Genomic DNA, 22,104 nt, shown 5'->3' on the forward strand with positions numbered 1-22,104 from the left:
CATGTTGGAAAAATAGGCTTATCGTGCAGATTAGTGCATTTTTCGGTATTGCTCTGTACTCTTTCCAGGCTGGTCTAAATACTTCCAACTTGCTGTGCTTTTTCCATTCCAATTTTCTGGAGACTTGCTTCAGTACTTTAGTATTTTCTGTGTACCAGGGAGAAAGTTTCTTGTTGTGTATTTCTTTCATTTTTATTGGAACAACTGTATCTAAGGTATTACTCAGTGTTAAGTTTAAATCCTCTATTTGATTGCTAACAGATTTATTTAATCTATCATCCTTAGTTTAGTGGAGGGATTCTGGAAGTATATCAAAAATATTTGGGTTTTCTGAGAATGTATGTTACGGCTTTTAAAACCTTTGAACTATACACCAAACAAATTGAACATGCACTGAACATTGGTATATATATTTTTTTTTCTCAGTCTCCCTCTATTATAACAAACCCAGAAATAGATCATACCAAATTTACGGACAAGGCACCCTAATATCAGCATTGTAAGCCTGCTCTGGTCCTGTGCTCCTGTTTCAGCCTTCTCCACTGAAACAATTTCTAGGAAACACATGCTCATTGAACCAGGCTCCTGTGATAAAACAAAACCGTCTGTTTCAGTAGCTACGAGATTGACAAAGCAGTCATGTCTAGCAACATTGCAAGCCCTGTATGATCGGCAACCATTAAAGACACATTAACATTCGGCACACTCCATTACATTAAGCTCTGGGTGTAAATATTATGGATTGTGGTTTGCGAGGCACAGAAATGGTGAACTACTGGTTTGGTAGAACCTGTTACATTGCCTTCAATACATTGTTGAATGTCCTCTCAGACGACAACATTCTGATACATGGAATGGGTGACGGTGTTCAGCCGGTACCGTGCTACTTCTGTCTGTTACTGGAAGGTTGTCCTCTGTGTAGGAGAGATCATCCATCACGGGTGATGGAAGGTTGTCCTCTGTGTAGGAGAGATCATCCATCACGGGTGATGGAAGGTCCCAAAACTATTCAGGTGTCTTCAACGACTGCATCGGATGCAGTCTCACTCAGTTTGTGTATCAGTCTGTGTCCTTCGGACCTCTGCTCCAGTCACTGGCATCGGTGTCCACTATTTATTTGCCTTCCTGTTGAAGCTTAGGATGTTGTCCTCAGTTTCGGTTGCCCGTGGTACCTTCCTCTGTAAGTCCAGAAGAAGGGAGGCTCTGGCTAACTCCCTAACTGTCGCTGTGTCAGTGCTTTGATAAGGGACATCTGTACCATAAGGGTTCCACACACGCACACACTTCCTGTGGGGGCTTTCGCACTGTTTGTCACTCCACTGCCCTTTTCCTGTCTGTCTTTTCTCTCTGTTTTGAACTGTTCTCCAATTTCTCTGGCCTGGCTTTAGTCAACAGCCATCCCGGATATGGCACGGATAAAGATCTTATCTTTCCCAGTGGTTCACTGTGTGGATATTTTCATCACTTTAGTCAAAGCAACGTGGCCCAGCCTTGATTTCTAGACTTCAGTGAACTGTAGCCCTGCTAGGTCTGCCAGGCTAGGTTTATACTGCCTGTGTGCTATATAAGAATGCTATGGTTATTGCACATGCCTTTCCCGTCTAAAGGCTGTGTTGTAGTGAATTTATCTGCAGACTCCTGAACCATCTTGCTGCTGTGGCTTTTGAGTAACTATGACAACGAAAGCTACGACAGTGTAGGAAAAAAACTTTTGTCATGTCTCTGTGACAAGGAAAATTACAGCCGCAACTGTAGTATACAGACATTTCCCCAGAGTCTAAATTGAATGTTGTTTGAACCAGTGAGATTTGTTGCATTCTTATTGTCTACAGACATGTTGTTAGACAAAGTATAGACCAGCATTAATAAAAACATTGCAGTTCTTCCCAGTCATATCTCTAGTGTCCCCAGCAGAGGTTTACAGCAGTCTATAATGTGGCGTCGGTGGTCCAAAATGACCGCTGCTACATGCTGACGGTTTCTTTGCAAATGCAATTCATGCTGGGTACGTTGATGTGTGGTTCCTAAAACAGTTTGACACCCTACCTTCTCTTGTGGACAAACTGCGTGGTGAAATAAGTCTCCATTGGCCGAACTCAATGAAAACCACACACACAGTCCTCCTCCTCCCAGTTGCCAGCTCTGCCCAAAACGGATCCGTTTTTTGGTTTTGTTCATGTGATCTTTCTCTTCTACTCCGTTTGAGCAAACCTATGGAGATAGTATTGTAGCTGTCTCTTTAAGTAGGTCTTTAGTTTCACTGTGCTGTGTTATTCTCTTGCAGGGTTCCTCATTCTTTTCTTCTAGTTCGACGAGCTGTCAGTGGACAGGATAACTCAGCATCGGGGTTGTAGGTCTCTCAGCACCTCTGTTGTATTGGTTTTAGTGCCAGTTTGAACATAAGATCATTGACAGTGAAGCGTTCTCTTTTTTTAATGCAATACAAGGATGCTCGTGAACAGTGCATTGTCTTAAACCTTCAGGTTCAACACATTTTGTTTTAGGCTTAATTGATTACTTATTTCTAAAGCGCCCTTTTGAAAACCTTGTGTCCATCCACAGGCTGTTTGTCATGGTGACACCTCTTCTTTATACAACACATCTTTTTCATCCTTTTTTTTTGCTCTCTTTCATTCTCTCTTTCTTTTAACGTTTTCCAACCATTCATGGTGCAGAGAAAGCCTGTCTGTGGTAGGCTTTGGCCCGGCGAGTGTATTCACTCTCTCGCTTCATTTTTATTTTCCCATTACTCTGTTGCTCCCTCTCTCTTTTTACTTTCTCCCCGTCTCTGTCTGTTCCCAACTTTCCCTCTTTCTGTCTGTCACTATCTCTCTCTCCCTCTCCCCTCTGCCAATAAATCATTTGTGTTTAAGACCGGAGCCAACTGTATTGTTGGACCTCTTTCTCCCCTGAAGCCCCCCGTCACCCCATGAAGCCAAACATGGGCTGACTGACTGCTCGCTCAGTTTGCTCCAAACACTAGACCAGGACACCGACAAAAGGTTTAATTTGAAGCCTCAGGGCGAAGGGTTTAGCCAACTCTGAGACAAGCGTCTAATAAAATGAAACACTCAGGGAGGGGCTAGATGTAACGAGGGGGCATTAAAAGGCATTTCCCCTTAGGATTTGTGTGGCGGCGTCCATGAGACAGATACACACTTACACATGTTGGTTTCACCATCGTTGTGAGGACCGACAATTAAGTACTGTTAAAAGAAAATCAGATGGTTCGTGTCTACCTCTGCCAGTGGCCTGCTATGAGTAACTGCTTCTAGCTCTTCCTCTTAGGAGACAAGATCCAGTATTTGCCTTTAGTCACCACACAAGGAGGTTACATTTCTATGTGTCATATTCTTTATTCATGGGTGTGGAAATGCTTCCTTAGTGGCCTTTTTCCAAAAATCAGCATAAGAAATAGTTGTTAGAAGACTATACATATTAATATGAATAACCATTACAAGGGACAAATGTGACATGGTGTGGAAAGCAGTATCAGGGCTATTCACCAGGAGTATCAGTACTGAGTCATTAGCGTTTTGGGGTATGGGGTAATTTATATACTGTAGCTACATGTACCTCTTATAAGGGTAACAGTGGATTGAAAAAAACATGGCAGCAACAGCATTCAGAATGTGAAGTGTGTGTTCATGCTATGTATAAACATCTAAGTCTGTGAGTTCGAGTGTACGTATGTGTGAGTCTAGCTAAGAGCATGGCGCTTGCAACTCTAGGGCTGTGGGTTTGATTCCCATGGGGGGCTCCGTATGAAAAATGTCTGCCCGCCTGGAAGTCGCTCTGGACAAGAGAGTCTGTTCAATTTTAAATATACAGTAGGCTTGTCTAAAGGTATAGTAGGAAAAAGGGAGTCTGTTGCGGATTACCGGGTAGCCTTTTAGTAATTATTTGGCAGTTGTTTTTTTTAACAGTCTCATGGCTTACAGATAGAAGCTTTGTAGGGATAGCAATGCAGTAGGATTGAGCATTGTAGTCTGTTCATGCTAACAGCAAACATGCTAACCTGGTGATTAACGATTTCAACCATCTTTAAAGTCTGCTCTTTTAAAACACCATCACAGGATTGGTTACAGCGTCATAAGATGAGTTCTTTTGGCTCTCAGCCAGTCCACTGGTGATGTATGCTTATTGAGGGTGGTTTCTTAGACTTATTGAACTGCAGCTGCGGCTAAGCATCATTTAGAGAGTAACAGGTGCAGATGTGTTATCTGACCTATTGACCTCTTACCTTTGACTTCAACAGGCGGGTAACCCGGCCACCTGTTTAGATGAAGTCACTGCAGAGCCCAGGGTGAATTTTGATATTAGTTTGACCAGCACTGGTCATACAGATATGAGTAGATAATAGTTGAGTAGAATTGGCAGAACCAATTCCAACTTATGTTAGAATTGATATCCTAGATAAGTGTGTTCGTTTTTGATTTTTTAAAATATTTTTACCGTTTTATGTATTCCTTTGCCAGATTTGATACTATATGCCAAGTCATAAAAAGACCCACGATCCCGTACAGTGATTCCTTTGCCAATAGACTGTTTCATTGCTGTTGGGTGAGCCACTCGCTCTTTAATAACCCAGTCCAGCTTCCTCAGGGCCCAGCATTCCCGCTGCCCATGCCCACGGCTTGGCCCCACTCCAGCCCACCACCTAATCTGCTTACTGCCTACCCTCCCCTCCGCTCCCTCCGCTCCCTCCGCTCCCTCCGCTCCCTCCCCTCCGCTCCCTCTCTCCGCTCCCTCTCTCCGCTCCCTCTCTCCGCTCCCTCCCCTCCGCTCCCTCCGCTCCCTCCCCTCCGCTCCCTCCCCTCCGCTCCCTCTCTCCGCTCCCTCTCTCCGCTCCCTCCCCTCCGCTCCCTCCCCTCCGCTCCCTCTCTCCGCTCCCTCCTCTGTTCTTTAGTTTGTCAACTCTTTAATTATCCTGTCTTTGCATTGCAAACTCTCTCCCAAGGGTTGTGCACTGGGAACAGCGGGCTAATGGTTAAGTGTGGCCCGGCAAACAACTGTTACAACAGGCTAATGGCTAACCGCTAGGAACAGACCGGCGAAACATTGTTGCAGCAAGCGAACGGCTACTAATTGCCTTAATACTGCTACGCCACACACGACTACGTAGCACCTTATAGGCCTGTGGAGGAATATTTCACCTGAGTATCAGGGTGTCAAACTGAGCTCCAGAGTTTCTAGAAGAGCGCATTTAGCCAAATGTGTTCCCTAGGACGGCTGCTCCTAATGACTTTATCAGCTCTGGCTGTGATTTGAGTCCAGTTAATAGTTGGACATTTGCCCAGAGATTTCCACCAAAGACTCATTAGTCGAGGCCTGACTGCACTTGTTATGTAATTGCTTGACTGGGTGTAAATGGTAGACACGAGCTAGCAGGGGAAGCATGAAGCCTGGGATGTTGCAACAACATGCCACTCCGGTAGTAGCAGTGTGTCCATTTGAGCCTGGACGCCAGTGTACGTGTCCTTGTGTGGTATGGGCCTTGGTCTACTTGGTTGGCCATGAGCGTTGGTGCCTGATGGTATGCATGTTGGTGGGAAAGTGTCCGATTGTTACCAGGGATGTTAATGAGTTGGTAGAATTCCTCAAAAATTCTTGTCACCACAGACCAAGTGCTGTGTCAGATTACATTGCTGAGTCACAGATGCTGCTTCTCGGCTCCTGCCGTCCAGGCCTGAAAATGTATCTTCATGTGCTGAGGGACCGACTCTGCATAAATGTTTAAATTATAAAATAAATTGATTAAAGGCCAAGTGAACATTAAAAAATGATGTAGTGAGATTAGGATGAAAAAATTACATTTGCTTTTTTAAACAGTCCACCAAACTGGCTCTTCCATAGTGATTGTTCCAGGTTAGGTTGCCCTGGTGACACAGCAGGTTATGTCATACTTTTGGATTGGTGCATGTTGTGCTTGTGGGAAGTGGGGTCAAGGGTCAAAGCCTTTATACGCTGGTGTTGTGTTTACTCACGCAATATATTCCATAAATCAAATCTGAGCCATGTAGGGGGTTAGATAAGACATCCCTTCCTGTTACCATAGGAATGCGATCAATGACCTCAGCAGCCAATAAAATCAAACTCTCTCTCTCTCTCTGTCTCTCTCCCTTGCATTATCTTTCTATTTCTCAGTATTTAGTCTCTCGCTTTAATATTCCTTCCACTCTTGGATTTTGTCGTCCTATTTTTAATCTTTTGTCATCCGCCTGCCACATTTCATTATACAAGAAACGGAACATGGACGGTTTGACACCGAATGTACACATCTTGCAATATGAATTAACTGCCCCGAATATAAAATCAGCGGCGAAGTGTGAAGGTGGGGAATGAGCGATGAGAGCAGACGGGCCCAGCAGACGCCTCAACGCAGGTGGGCGTCGGAGAGGAGTAGGAAGGAGTGAGCCAGTGGCAGCCAGACGAAGCGATAGCAGTGATGGCGGGACGATGGATGGCTCATCCCAAAAGAAATGCAGAAGAAGCGAAAGTAGGGCTTAACAGATGAGACTGATGGGAAACTGGTAGAGTCTATACAAAAGAAAGAACAGTAAGGGAAACAAAGGAGTGCAGACAGTGGAAACCAGGACGGGAGAATGAGTGAGGCAACTGTCTCAGACAGGTCTGAACAAACCTGTTCACATGCACACAGACACACTCACTCGGAGTTCACGTCTGGCCGTCTAGCTGAAAATGACGTGATTTCCCCCCCCTACAGCACCTGTTCCAGCTGCCCGGCTACCTCTTACCAAGACAGGCATAGACGGAGATCATCCGGAGCTCATTTGGGGGAGCATGACTCTTGCTACGGCAGGATAGCGGGTTTGATTCCAGCCATACGCAAAACATTTATACTTGTAGGACTGTGAGTTGCTTTAGGAAAGCATCTGCTGAATGGTTTAAAACATGATATTAAACAGAGTGAGAGGGAATTCTTCGAGAGATATACACAGACAGAATCAGACATTTAGACAGACTCTCCCCCACATGCTCTGTGTCAGTCTCTTTCCCACACGCGCGCACACACACATATATGTATGCACGCTAGCGCGCACACCCACACACGCGTACACCCACACTGCAGCAGTTATGTGGAAATGAGACAATACATAAACAGATGGCATGACAACATACGTATTACATTACATAGAGCTTTTCTACTATACCATCTTCATCCTCCAACTCATCCTCCTCTTCCTCCTCCTCTGCATCCTGAGCTCTGGCACAATCCTGTCCAGCAAACATAGTGTTAAACCACCCACGGCTCTCAAATCAGGAGGGCCTTGTCAGAAAGACTTGAATTCTTTCTCTCCATCTCCAAAGCACTAACACACATTATAGTATATTGTCCCCCATATAAATCCAGATAAAGTAATCTGATTCATTTAATTTAGTTCATGACAACAAGCTTTGAATTTAAAGATCCCCTCACTGGTCTTATTTTAATAGATAAAATGAGTATTTCCATTCAAAACGATCATGCATACACTACCATTCAAAAGTTTGGGGTCACTTGTTTTTGAAAGCATTTTCTGTCCATTAAAATAATATAACATTGATCAGAAATACAGTGTAGATATGTTTAATTTTGTAAATGACTATTGTCGCTTGAAATGACAGATTTTCAATGGAATATCTACATAGGCGTACAGAGGCTCATTGTCAGCAACCATCAGTCTGTGTTTCAATGGGACATGGTGTTTGCTAATCCAAGATTATCATTTTAAATTGATCATTAGAAAAACCTTTTGTGAGTCTTAGCCCAGCTGAAAAATGTTGTACTGCTTAAAGAAGCAATAAAACTGGCCTTCTGTAAAATAGTTCAGTATCTTCAGCATCAGCGTTTGCGGTTTCAATTACAGGCTCAAAATGTCCAGAAACAACAAACTTTCTTCTAAAACTCATCTGTCTTTTCTTGGTCTGAGAAATGAGGCTATTCCATATAAAAAAATATATATAATCCAAGAAACCGACGTGTAGTAGAACGTGTAGTAGAACGTGTAGTAGAACGTGTAGTAGAACGTGTAGTAGAACGTGTAGTAGAACGTGTAGTAGAACATGTAGTAGAACGTGTAGTACTCCTTTCACATGACACCTTAACTGGCTTTGCCAAAGAGGAGTGGGAGGCCCGGGTGCACAACTGAGCAAGATGACACATACAGTACTTACTGTAATACTAGTTTGAGAAACGGACGCCTCAGTGGTCCTCAACTGGCAGCATCGTTAAATAGCCCACAAAACTACGTCTCAACGGCAACAGTGAAGAAGTGACTCCGGGATTCAGGCCTTCAAGTCAGAGTTGCAAAGAAAAAGCCACTTCTCAGGCTGGGCAGTAAAAATAGAAGATTAACGTGGGCAAAGGAACCCAGATACTGGACAGAGGAAGTACTCTGCCTAGATGGCCGAAGTCTGCACTGTATTTCTGAACAATTGGATGTTATTTCAAGGGACAAAAAATAAACATTTCTAAGTGACCCCAAACTTTTGAATGGTAGTGTATGTTACAGACGTCAGGCAAGTACCCCACATGTTGCTTGAGCCAACTACCCTCTTTACAAAACATGTTGAGCAACCCAAAAAAGTACCTTTTGATGGGCCCCATCCGCTGTATTTCAAGCTGTGGAGGGAGCTTACTGCATGCTCTTGACTCCCTTACACATGCAAGGTTAAAAATATATTTCAGTATACTTCAAGTTTATGCTGATCTATTGGCTGGATCATTCCAGTTTGAGTTTATGCTGATCTATTGGCTGGATCATTCCAGTTTGAGTTGATGCCCTGAATTCAGTTGAACCTTCTGAACACATTCCAGCAGGATGAGGTGAACCAACGTTTACTTGGCCTGACTAGATAACCTGATATCCAGTATATGGCATAGCATGATTGATGGAGGTTTCAGTTTGGCTGGGCTGATATTAAGGGTGGGTTTAGGGTCAGCGCAATCAAAGTTGAGGAATGATGTTGATTTATACAACGGACACTGTATGTTGGCATGCCGTTTCACTGTTTTGCAGGAGTGAAATGACAGGATGTGAGGACTACCTGATAATAGGATGTGGTGATGATAGTTATTTGGGTGATGATAATCTTATCTGTCAGCTCTGCTTTACCTGGCCTGTTTACTTAATGGAGGTGTGTGTGTGTGTGTGTGTGTCTAGCTTTGCATGTGTGTCAGTGTTCATATTCTCCTGGAATGAAGAAGGATATGACTCCATCTCTTTGGCACTGAGGGTTTGTGTTGGCCTGTAGCTGCTGGTGTTGGCCTGTAGCTGCTGGTGTTGGCCTGCTCCACCGTGTTGACCGAGTGTGTTTACCCTTGTTGTTTTGTGTCTCCAAGGAACAATTGATTGCGTAATTGAGCTGATCGGTTTTAACCGAAAGGAGTTGAACCGGAGTCACGTGCAAGTCCATAGTCAATCAGGTTTTGTAGTGCTAGGTTTTCAGCACACCCTTGTATTAGCTATCTCTGGTGTAATCAATTTAATTGAATGGAGTGTGAGGTTGTTTGGGTTTCCATGCACATTGGAGGTAAACCGAACTTTGAACGGTTGGAAGGTGAAGGCTTGGCTCCAGAGGTGTAGTATGAAACCTATGCAGGGGTGTGACATGTGGAAGCTGTTGGACAAAATACTGAGAATTATCCAACAATTGCAATGTTTATTATAATCTGGTGGGATATGCTGAAGTTGACATCATTCAAATCAGCCAACACTGTAATTGGATATGATCATCGCAGGAACTGATATACCAGTGTATTTGTTGCCAATTCATGTATGATAATTAAAACCCGTGTTTTCCAATTTGGCCTATTTGTAGGAAAAGAACTGCATCCTTAATACTAGAAGAAAAAGGCTGCCTTTTTAATGCTAGCCTTAATGCTCTTGAAACAGACCATAGCGATCAATAACAATATTGCGTGCAACATAGTACTGTCAATCTTCCCAAGCTCCTCTTTGTTGACTCTCATTTCTAGGCTTATGCTTAGGGGAAAGCTGTTCCTTTGTATGGAATTTAAAAAGTATTTCCTACATTTGGACATTGTTTCATTGGAGTGCAGCATTCAGTCTGGTCAAACTCGGCTAGACAACCTTCAGCATGGACAAAAGAAGCCAATTAGCTCCCTATCCTAAATAATAAAAAGCCAACAGCTTGTTGCCAAAGGAAAGACATAATTTTCTTCCAAAATGCCGTTATGGGAACAACAGATCTCTTCGGCTTTGCTCTCCCGATTCCCAGTGTGTTGTCTAATGTTGGTGTCTTAATGAAGATGTTCTATAATCAGAGGATGAATGGTCCGCAAATTATCCACTGTTCCAATCCAACTCGCTGCGGCATCTGGAGATGAACAATAGAAGAGAGTGCTAGAGAGCGGGATGATAGGAGTCTAGAGTGGGTAAAGGTGAGAGTTGTGCGTGTTTAGCGTTTGCCTACTAATCACTGCAACACCCGAGAAGGCTGTCATCATGGGTTAGTATGTTGTTCTTCCTGTGTAACTCTGTGAGAATTATGACAACAATGTTGTTGGGATATTCCAATAGATTAGGCGGCCTTTTATATACGAGCCAAGAAACAGCCACTGGCCCAGAGTGTAACAAGACCACACCTGCACCCATGCTTGTTATCGAAGCGTGGCTACGTGCAAAGTGAGTGTGCCTAGGGCCTGAATGAAGTGACGACCCAGACACACAAACCCCAAAACTATTTCTGTCTCAACGTTGCGCATTGAGTCGTGTGGAGCCACTGATCAGGCCTTTGTCTGAACAACTGGAGAGACAAACTGTTTACCCTGTTTATCAAAACGTTTCCACGCATCTACGTGTTGAAATACAAAAGACGGGCTGTTTTCGGTCTCTCTGTGTCTTGGTCAAATCTTGGTCACTTCCTCGTTGAGAGGAAAAAGGGGGCGTGAGTGGTGGTGGTTGACAATCCCACATTGTGTGTTTGCTGGTGCTGCTCCACAAAGGGCTCATTGTGGAGAGTGATGGCCCAGGAGAAGGGACCCAGACTCGGTTAAGGGACTGGGGGACGTGTGGGGGTTTGGGTCTGGAGGCTGGGTGGGGGCTTGTCAATGGAAAGGCCTGGGTGTACAGTACTCAGCTGACTGCGGTTTGGCTGTGGGGGGGACTGTACGTGTGAGTGGAGTCCCGTGTTTCAATGCCACACACAGACACATACAAACACATACTCTGCTTCTACTAGTTTAGTCTCCCCTATTACAACAAAGTCCATGTTGTAATACCAGCATAAGTGTATGTTTCATCAAAGTCCCTGTTGTGGATTCTCGACACATTAGATTTGATGCATTTCTGGGTCTCTAGAGAATCTCGTTCTCCGTTTTTACAGCTGAAGGCTTAAGCGGCTTGGACAATTGTCCACAAAAAATGTAATAGGTATATTTTGGCCTGTCCTCTTTTGAGCCCTTTTCAAGGACGGACTAACAGACACTGGCGCTGTTTGCTTACACGGACAGATGGCGTTACCTCCACGGGTATTCTGCCTACTCTCATCCTTATCACTCTGTTTTGGACATAAGCTTTCTGTGGGGGAAAATATAATCCAAAACACTGCATCAAACTGCAATATAAGAAAAATCACAGAATCACTGACTCACACTTGCTGTGTCCGACATATAACCAAGCTCTAATGCAAGAGCATTAATGCTTGTTGTAATGTAAGAGAATCAGTGCTTGTTGTAATGTAAGAGAATCAGTGCTTGTTCTAATGTAAGAGAATCAGTGCTTGTTCTAATGTAAGAGAATCAGTGCTTGTTCTAATGTAAGAGAATCAGTGCTTGTTCTAATGTAAGAGAATCAGTGCTTGTTGTAATGTAAGAGAATCAGTGCGTGTTCTAATTTAAGAGAATCAGTGCTTGTTCTAATGTAAGAGAATCAGTGCGTGTTCTAATTTAAGAGAATCAGTGCATGTTCTAATGTAAGAGAATCAGTGCGTGTTCTAATTTAAGAGAATCAGTGCATGTTCTAATTTAAGAGAATCAGTGCTTGTTTGCTAACATTCTAATATAATAATTTAAAAAAAGAAATTCTTATTGGATATTCTCTTCCCTTCTCTTTCCAACATAAGCAGAATAAATTAAATAGAAAGACCATTAAAACGATATAACAAAAAGTGATGAAGTAATGCAAAGTGATAATCTATATAAACAATGCCGATATTGGTATCAACCTGTAGGCCTTCTCTGAAGGCGTAGAAGGCCTTGACAGAACAGCTCATACGTCTCTCTGCCTCCTTTTCTCTTCTCCCGTGTCTGACCCCTCCCCCTTCTATTTCTCGGCTGAGTTTGACAGGGTCTCGGGTCAAGCTGCCGCTGGTCTCTTTGTAGTCTGTCTGAAGCAGCCATTGGCCTTGTCTCTCAGCTGTCTGTCCACCTGTCTGTCAGTCTGAACCACCTGTTGCACTGGCCTCTCACCCCAGACTTCAGAGTCCTTCCACACACCACAGGGTTCTGTAAGGCCAGAGGCAACCGTGAGATGCACAGATAGAGCAAGGATTATTATAATAGCTAACCCCAGGTCTCTTAAGATTTGGGCTAACTCCTGTCCGTCAGTCAACAGAAACGGACATGTTCCTTTTAACCCAGTTCTCAGTTAATTTTAAAGGACAGTAGCAGTAGTGACAGGGCAAATTGTGCCTCTCAACCACTTTTGGGCGGGATTGAAATAAAGTGTCAGTCACAGACTTTGCTCTCCACATCAAAGAGCCTTGGTAGGACTATATTGCCCAGTGATTGACAGGGCATGGTTGCACTGCCCGTCCTGGCTTTTGAGGCTTGATCTATTCTGTCACTAGCTGACTAAACCCTGATAGTTTCTAATTTGGTCTCCCTCTTCAACCCTCAACCTTCTTGATCGATGGGTGGTGTGCTTTATCATCTATGGGTCTTTGGCACTGATGTTTAGGACCTTGTGGCATTTTGGGTGCCTGTAATTCTGGTTTGTTTCTGGTGTGAAGTAGAGAAGGCCCTGTGGCTTGGGGCAGTCCCTGTTGTTCCTAATCATGTAGTACTCATCTTAATCACATTTGAGAAAAACCTTTAAATCCCGCTGCTTACTCAAGTTTGTCTTGGGCTATCCTCTGGCTAAATCAAAAGTCAGGAGTAGGTCAGACTAAGCCAAAGCCAAATTCCACACAAGGCAGTGTGTCCTTGAGGTAAGGTCTGTGTCCACACGTGTTTGTTTGATGTGTGCATGATTTGTGAATAGCTGTATTATGTGTAATAGGACTTGTGTGTTCCACAAGTGACTTTGTGAAAGACTTACAGATGGAGCCTCTTAATCTGTCTGCAGCCCTGCCGGCCTCCTCTATTCACTGTCAATGAGCCTTAACCACACACTCATAGTGTATTTACTTAAACCTGCAAAGAAACGTTTGAGTGAGAATATGCTTGCCTGTATTGTTGCTTGACTAGTTCACTGGTCTCGCTGTTTTTGTCGATTTGAAGGTTAAAGGATTCATGTACCCAAGCATAGCTGTTTACACTGCGAAGCTAGCCACCCTCGTGTGGATTAAATGAAACGCACTTTCTCTCACACGCACTGTATGATCGTGTGACCTTGCAATGTTTCTAAAAGTACTGGAGAGAATTCAAATTGTGAAGCTCAATGGTGTCACAAACCCCACGCACTGTGTTTATTATGACATCACAAACCCATATCATGCTGTGTTTAATATGACATCACAAACCCATACCATGCTGTACATAAGGACATCGCAAACCGCAACATGCTGTACATAATGGCATCACAAACCCCACCATGTGGTATATTATGACATCACAAACCACCTTTCTGTATATAATGACATCACAAATCTCACCATGCTGTATTTTATGTAATCAAAAACCCCACCATGCTGCATTTTATGACATCACAAATCTCACCATGCAATATATTATGACATCACAAACCTCACCATGCTGTATTATATGTAATCACAAACCCCACCATGCTGTGTATTATGACATCACAAACCTCACCATGCTGTGTATTATGACTTCACAAACCTCACCAACCTGTATATTATGATATCACAAACCCCACAATACTGTATATTACTACAGCACAAACACCACAATGCTGTATGTTATGACATCACAAATCCCACTATGCTGTATATTATGACATCACAAACTCCACTCACTCAGTAATCCCCAGAACATGGGTATCTTTTAAATTGGGCTGACTAGAAACTGCTTATTTAGTGTGTTACAACAAAACTTCCAAAGGTTTTAGGGGGTTAACAACGCACCATAGACCCACTGCTTCTCAATCTTGACTGCCTGTCTCCCTCTCCGGCTCCTGCAGCCCAGCACCCTACCCCAGGGCACCATCAACATGAACCAGTGCTCTGATGTCATAGACGGGGAGTCCAGGACTGGCCAGAAGAACTCCTTGTGCATCCTCACCCCTGACCGAGAGCACTTCATACGGGCCGAGTGCCGCGAGATCATCAACGGGTAAGAAATGCGGTGACCAGCGCACAGTGTAGGTAAATAAAAACAAGGTTTGTTATTGGATTTTTTTTTGTTAGAAAGTAGCGCCGTCACAGCACATCAAAAGCAACTCCTTTACCTGCTTGTCAGAAAGCCACATTTTGAATCTCATTAGATTGTTGTGACACCCACTCCTTATTCCATTCTGGCTGTTCTCAGTTGACATCCTTGGACTGGAGAAGTAGATGCTTACAGTCCCACAAGCAGACTGACGGCGTGTTGCATCCCCCTATGAAAGGGAAACATTAATGGAGGATGTCTTGTCTAGAGTCCTGTCCTAGAGGTCATTGGACTTGTGGGGAGGAAGACATTTGGAGAGAGGGAGAGGAGAAAGTTATGTTTCACAGGCGTGCTGTTCCATTGCTGTGTGTACATCTCTGCCCCCTCCTGTCTCTATCCAGAACTGCTCTCCCTCTCAAAGTGCACTCCCTGCTGCAATGACAGTGCACATTCTTCCACTGCCCCTCTACCTCTTCCAAGCCTCCCATCTGCCTCATTCACTCGCTACCTCTCTAAATCTCTCACCAAGCCAAAATACATACAATGCATTGCTCTTCCTCGTACACACACAAACTGCCCTGTTACAATCAGCTTCTCACCTCTCTAGTTTCTCCGTCTTCAGTCGCCATACACACCGACACACCGTCCTCCTCGTAACCCACCAGCCTCTTTCTCCTGTCTTCCCTGCATTTCATAACAGAGTAACCTCACTGCCCTCGCCTAGAATGTCCTTCACGACCCACCTCTTGACACACTTCCCAGAGACCCCTCCCTGTACCTGGATCCCTGCCATGCTGGGAACACATTGGCCCTGGCAGTGTTATTGCCATCTGACTGGTGGGGGCTGGGCCAGTGACAAACACCCAGTTTAAGGGGATTTCTCGGTTTTTCTCATGGTCTGGATTAGCCTCAGGCTGTCCCCCACCCTGCTAACCAGTCTCCTCCATAGAGGGGGGATTAGGCCTGACACACAGGATAGGGACAGCTCCAAAATTCACTTTCAATCTCAAATCTCTCTCCACTCGGGGAGATTTACATATTAGGCTGTACTACAGCTGTAAATAACTTACAATTTTAATCATACTCAATCTTGGCAAACGTAATGAGATCATAAAAAAAAAAAAGGATCTTGATCTCTAGGCTAATCTGCCGTAACGTGACAAAAATATTCACCTGTCCCAAACCCTTAGATCGCACTGGTGAAATGACTATAATTAAAGGGGCTGTAGAGTGCTGTGCAGGCTAGATCATGTTCACTCAGTTGTGCCACAGTGTTGATGATCATAGATCAGGACCGTTGAATAGGTTTTCACACCCTTAAGAGTGTCAGATAATGGGGTGATATTTGATATGATTTTGTGTTCTGTACCATTAGTCATTGTGTTATTGTTTCAGTTAGTCACGACACAAACATGACATTAGGCCATCACTACCACAACTGTTTATCAACATTAGTTATTCATTTATGGAACAGTTGATAGGATGAAACTGTTGAATAGGTAACATATTGTTATTATTATCAAATTATCAAATTATTATCAAATTACTACGCATAGATTTGTCACCTTACAACTCATATAGGCCATTAGAGATTGGGGGGAAACCTTCATCTGTATTCAGACTGAATATTGTATTTTTTTATTATTTTAAAAGGTTTAAATGAGAATTGTTGTTTGAGTTGTCCATTTTGGGGATTCTCACAGCCAATTGAAGAATGTGTAATTCAGTGACTTTGAGAGTAGGTGTTGAGAATAAAGTGTGGGTCTCACACAGACAGTACTTAACTGGTCGCTAGCTAAAGTGTAACCTACCTTGGCTTGATTGGTGATTAGTGTCTGACACGTGTAATTTACAGACCATAACCAGTAGTTTACCAGCTGGCAGGTCATGATTTGTTTTAGGTCGCGACAGGGTCATGTCTGGGAACAGGGGTTTTGTTTGCTGACTGGCTCATGGGAAATCTCCAAAACCTTTTGATAATTCTTTGTGATGTAAAACCTTCTTTGGGAACTGTCAGTCTTGAGTTTGGTGTAGGTTTTATCTTTTTACTTTGGCCCTCTCGCTCATGAGGGATTTTGTTCCTTTGATTGTGTGTCTGCAGGTGGCAGGAGGCCCTGATGGTTTATCCTTGTACCAACAAACAGAACCAGAAGAAAAAGCGCAAAGTGGAGCCGCCCACTCCTCAGGTACAGTGCCCTCCAACCTGGGATGACTAATCATCCACTTATCATCCACTCCAGTACTGAACGGTGTGTATGACTTGTGTCTTGGATAATGCATCCACCAGACGGAGTGGTTCTAATGTACCAGGGTCAATGTTGGACAAACGCCTTGGGGCTCTCCTTTTCTTAGCCAAGTGGTGAGCATGAATCATAATGATTTGGTGTGTTTGGCCGTTTTGGTATGTAGACATGTTCTTTTATTAAGTTAAAACGAACAGGTTTTGATGATGACAACACTTTTGCCCTAGAGAATGTTCAATTAAATCTGCCTTTCAGAACGTGTGTATTCTACTGAGATTGTCTATCAGAGCTAGATACATAAAAAGAAAGTGTGTAATGCAAAAGCACATTACGGTAATCACAGTTTAACCAACTAGATGAAGTCATGGTGTTGGATATCCAGTTCTGGAGACCACCCACTTTGTGGCTCGGTAGTTTACTGTCCTTTCTTCCTCGTTTTGATTTGTAACGGGGTAGACATTGGCTTTGAAGCTCATTGGCTGGGTCGTCTAATGCCAGTGGACAGAGACAGACTGACCCGCTTTCTGGGTTTAATAAAGACAGTAACAGTTTCATTTCCTTAAGGGAAAGAGGGAGGACCCTCACTTTTATACCGCATCTGACCTTCTAAAACCTGTGTTCCTGTAGTTTGATATTTCAGTGAGGGCAGCTGCTTCCTCTGTCTGTCTTTTGTTTTGTCAAATTTTCTTCTCTGTCTGCCTCCTCTGTCTATATGCCCTTCTTCTAACCAGTGCCCACTCAGTAGCAGTAATTATTTATGTTAGCTGGCCATGTTTAGTACAGAATCCACAGAACAAATGCAGAGGCCAAACCTTGGCTACCGGTGCTCTGGGTCAGAAAAATTGCCAGCGGAGGCCAGAAGTATAACTTGTTCTTCCAAAACAGACTTCCTGATATATGTTGAGGAAATGACACTCATTTACATTCCGGTGGAGACACTTGCAGATAGATGATACAATGAGTCAAGGCCAAGCCATGCAATTAAGCTTGTTTACTTGGGGGTGTGATGACACTTTCATTACAGGCTCCAGATCAGTTTCCGTCATTATTGCAGCCAGGACTAACCAGTGCTGTTTGGGCTTACATGTGTCTCACCGGAGATGCCGGTTCTTGGTAAATACATAGTCACACAGAAACACCTGTTTGCCTTCTGGGAAGTGGCTCCAAGGTAAATATCACCTGACAAGGAGAGGTTAAGTCCACTGTAGCTTGACAAGTCATTCTGGCATGGCTATCTTTTCATGAGGGTGAGCAGAAACCATTCTGGCATAGCTAGCTTTTCATGAGGGTGAGCAGAAACCGTTCTGGGCAAGGCTTGCTTTCCCTGAAAACGTGAGTGATTGTCTATGGTCCAGTCTAGTTGAAAAAGGTATCCGGCCATGAAATGAAATCAATGTTTCTGCAGTAGCAAGGACTTTAACGAGAGAGTCTGCTAAGACAGCTGGACACACAGGTCAACAGCGTGGAGAAACGTCATCCCTGTTGAGAAGTCCAACCTTTGGAATTGTTCCCCATTGGTTCCGTTGTTAGGCCCACCTAACTATGAAGACTTATTGTTATTGGTAAGCATCAGCAATGGGTCCGCCCTTAACTGCATCAACTCTGTTTAATTGGCAGGGAGTTCGAAGTCCGAGTCGCCGGTTTTCCACTGGTGACATGAATGGTCATGCTGTAAGTTGAGACAAACTCAATATACTTCAATTCTGAATGGCAATACAATCCCAAATACAATCATTCTAATCAATCCTGGTGGAGGGGGATCAAAGTGGATGCTCTTATACATCTTTCCTGTTTCAGATCAAGTCAATCAGGGATCAGTAACGTGTGTTGTGTTTAAAAGAGTAGGATTCTCTACTTCCTTTCTGTTTGTACCTCGAGATCTTGGGACTAGAAGGTTCTATCAACGCAGTGCATACTTCTGAGATACCAAGCATCAAACACTTCATATCCATAAACTTTTGTAAATTCTTCCATAAACCTTTAAAGTCAGAGTATTATTATTATTAGAACATTTTCAGTCTTATTTTGAGGATGCAATTACGCAATATGGAGCTAAGAGCGTGTCGTGTATTGCCAATGTGCCATGGCTATGAGCCTGAATACAGCCCTGTACCACATCATATACCAAAGCCTGTGGACAATCAGCATTTATGGTTCTAAAGAATGTAGCTCAAATATGGATGAGTTAACTATTGGTTTCTGGCACCTGAAGTCAGTAAACTACCTGATTAAGTATTAATCTAGGGCATTAGTAAGCCAGATGACTGTATAATCGTTTTAAGTTATTGCAAAAGAGGATGAAACAATTAATATTCATTTTCTAGGACTTGGTTGTATTGTGTTCTATTTGCAAATGTATGGTTTAGTATTTTTCAAGTCTCAAGATTTTAGAACTGTTTTATGAACTCTTACTCTTTCCTCACTCAATAAGTACATTACCTTAAATGTTCATTTAAACCCAAGTATTTTTATACAGCTACTCTCACATGAATGATTCATGTCTGATTGAATGCTTTTAGTCTGAAGATCACAGCCTGTCTTTTCTTCATCCCCTGTGTTCCAAAATACAAAGAATCTTAAAAATAAATACTAGCTTTTATTAATCATGATTACTTGCCAACACTGATTTATTGTGTGTATGTACACTGTATGTACTGAATATAGGTATTTTTAGAAAAGCACAAATGAGCAGTTTGGTACGTTTGGGACTTTACAGTAAATATGCTGCCTTGTTATTAACAAGGATATAAAGACATTAAGTATGATGTCGGCGTAAACCGTCACATCTCAATCCCGCAGAATGTTTCCCATGTCTGTTGTCTGTCCGACGACAACACAGGTGTGAGTCCCATGAAGGAGCTCTTTGTTCTTGGTTGAGCTGTCTGATTTTCACTCTGCCCCTCCCTTCCTCAGTCTGTCTTTTTGTTTTTTCCTTTTTGTTTCCTTTTTGTTTTTTTTTCTCAGTTAATTTGCCAGGTGAGTTGACTGAGAGCGCATTCTCGTTTACAGAGCGACGATGTGAGAATGACAGTTTTTTCACTTTCCCAGCTCTGGATTTTGATCTAGCAACCTTTCAGTTATTGGTCTGGTCCTTTAATCACAAGGCTGCCTGCCCAGTGAAGTCAAAAACATAATGTTTAAATTTTCTTTATGGTATTTCTTCAATACGTTTGACGTAACATTTTGAAATTGTGGAAAAAATCATTATGCACTTTTTGTGTAAAGGGTTAAACAATTCCTGGAATATCAGGCTGTGTGGTGCAGATGGAATGTTAAAATGACCGGCCAGTAATTGGTTAATAGATCCATAAGAGAGAGTTCCAAACCTCTGCCAATTCAGATTTCCACTTCCCACTCAGATCTCTCTTGCTTTTTATAGAGTAAATAAAATAACTACACAGGTATTTTGCACCCCAGCTAACCGCATACGTTCTAACCAACTCTAATGTTGACCCAGTTAATGACGTGGCGTGCATCCATTGGTTGAACAGGGGATACACAGCCCATATCAGATTTTCCTGGCTGTGTAAACCCAGCTTGAACCATTAAAATCCACAAAACAGTATTTATCCCATGAAAGAGACGTGCTGAACAATGTAGACCCCGATCCCAGAGGTCATGAAGCATCGTTAACATCTACTGGTTGAATTCCCTTCACAAAATCTTCCTTTTGCTTGCCGTTCGGCACTCTGGACTTCACCCTCTCTCACCCATATCCTGCCTCTACCCCCCCATCCCTCTCCTGTGGTCCCCCAGGAGCCCGGCCCGGCCAAGGTGACAGTGACCAGCAGCGGTAGTGGAGGCAGTATCCCCTGCTTGCCTAGCAGCATAGCGAACGCAGAGCGGGTGCCGGCCAGCCGATCCACCCTGTGGCAGGAGGAGAGGTGGAGCCGGGCCTCCACCATCCCCTGCAGCCGCAGCGCCTCCTGTCTCAGCCAGCTCACCCAGAGCCACCCAGGCTCCAGCATCACCAGAGAGGGTGTGTTCCCACGACGACAGGACGCGTTGTTCAGACCTCCAGGGCAAAGAATTGTTGGATGCAAACATTTTCATGTATGGTCTAAGGCATTATTGTTTCTTGAAACGTTTGTAATGCATGTCTGTTTTTCTGCATTTTTTGCGTGGTTCAAGATGGCGGCTCCATGAATGGTGGACGCAAGGTACGGGTGGAAAGCGGCTACTTCTCCCTGGAGAAGACCAAGCCACAAGACCCACCCTCGCAACCCCCACGGCCGCCCCAGCATCTGTCTCTGACCTCCTCAACCTCCCTCAGTGTCCTCCACCACAGGTACAGCCCAACGGACACCCACTCGGACCGCCAAAAATCCCATTACTTCCCCTCCTCCGATCCCCTCCCCTCCCCGGGCACTCTTGTCTCCCCCAGTTACTCCACCCTCAGCTCCTCTCAGAGCTCCCTGGACTCTGAGCCCAGCAGCAGTGCCCCGAGCTTGGACGGACGAGGTGGGGGAGGTGGGAGTGTTGGAGGTGGTTTTAGTGGTGGCGGGGGGAGAATGGGACGACCAGCCAGGGACTACGTGGAGCTGGCAGATGTGCCGCGCGCACGCCGGCTGTGCCACCGTGAAGCCTTCCGCTCGGACAAGAAGAGGTCTGAGCTGAGGGCGCGCACACGCAGCCCCGGACGGGAGGAGGTGGCCAGGCTGTTTGGGCTGGAGCGGAGGTGAGGATATTAATACTTTGCATGCCTTGCTATGTCTAACTCATGCACAAAAGCACATTGTGCACTGTCTGGTCTGTACACAACATGGCTTAATAAGCCCACTGAATATTACGAACTGGACTTGCGGTGGATTGTTGGTTAACATATATCCTATCACAGGGGTATTCAACTGCCCTACGAGGTCCAGTTGGTTTTCTGTTCTACCTCATCATTAATTGCTCCGACCTTGTGTCCCAGGTCTAAATAAGTCCCTGATTAGAGGGTTGCAATGGAAAAATGGAGTGGAACAGGCTTCGAGGTTCGGCGTTGAATACCCCCTGAACACAGTGTTCTTTTACTGTGGACTTTCTGGGATTTTCATGGGCTGTACCTGTCTTCTGGCGCCACCTAGTGGCAGCCGTCCTGTGGATCCTTCTGGGCCTGTTTATAATGTCTTGGCTCTCCCATGGGAATGCTAATGAAAACTAAGATACAGTTATTGCATGCATATTTCCCCCCTCTATCCAGCCGTCTACTTTGCTATTTTTTGTTTTGTTTCATCTCTTTCAGGAGCTTGTGAAAATCTGCCCTCCCAAACCCTCCGTCCCCTGTCCTGCTGCTGCTGCGTCCCGCTGGTTTACCGCTGACTCCTGCTTTCTATCATTCCACCTCTACGCTGCCTGGGA

The 22,104-nt window shown here is 44.1% G+C and overlaps 1 protein-coding gene across 10 annotated transcripts in view; it reads left to right on the forward strand.

The window, feature by feature from the left end:
* si:ch73-103b11.2 (myosin phosphatase Rho-interacting protein) overlaps nucleotides 1–22,104 on the forward strand; it is a 72,863-nt gene that overhangs the window by 34,107 nt on the left and 16,652 nt on the right. For 5 of the 10 annotated variants that reach the window (XM_020046575.2, XM_020046576.2, XM_020046577.2 and 2 more), the window contains exons 4-8: nucleotides 14,331–14,482; nucleotides 16,620–16,704; nucleotides 18,379–18,432; nucleotides 20,518–20,740; nucleotides 20,893–21,439. In XM_020046575.2, coding sequence (XP_019902134.2) covers nucleotides 14,331–14,482; nucleotides 16,620–16,704; nucleotides 18,379–18,432; nucleotides 20,518–20,740; nucleotides 20,893–21,439 — 1,061 coding nt within the window. The remainder of the gene's footprint in view (nucleotides 1–14,330; nucleotides 14,483–16,619; nucleotides 16,705–18,378; nucleotides 18,433–20,517; nucleotides 20,741–20,892; nucleotides 21,440–22,104) is intronic. The other 5 variants (XM_010905000.4, XM_034292498.1, XM_020046578.2 and 2 more) reach the window with 4 other exon arrangements.

Source organism: Esox lucius, chromosome 5, assembly GCF_011004845.1.
Source record: "Esox lucius isolate fEsoLuc1 chromosome 5, fEsoLuc1.pri, whole genome shotgun sequence".
NCBI classification, from domain to species: domain Eukaryota; kingdom Metazoa; phylum Chordata; class Actinopteri; order Esociformes; family Esocidae; genus Esox; species Esox lucius.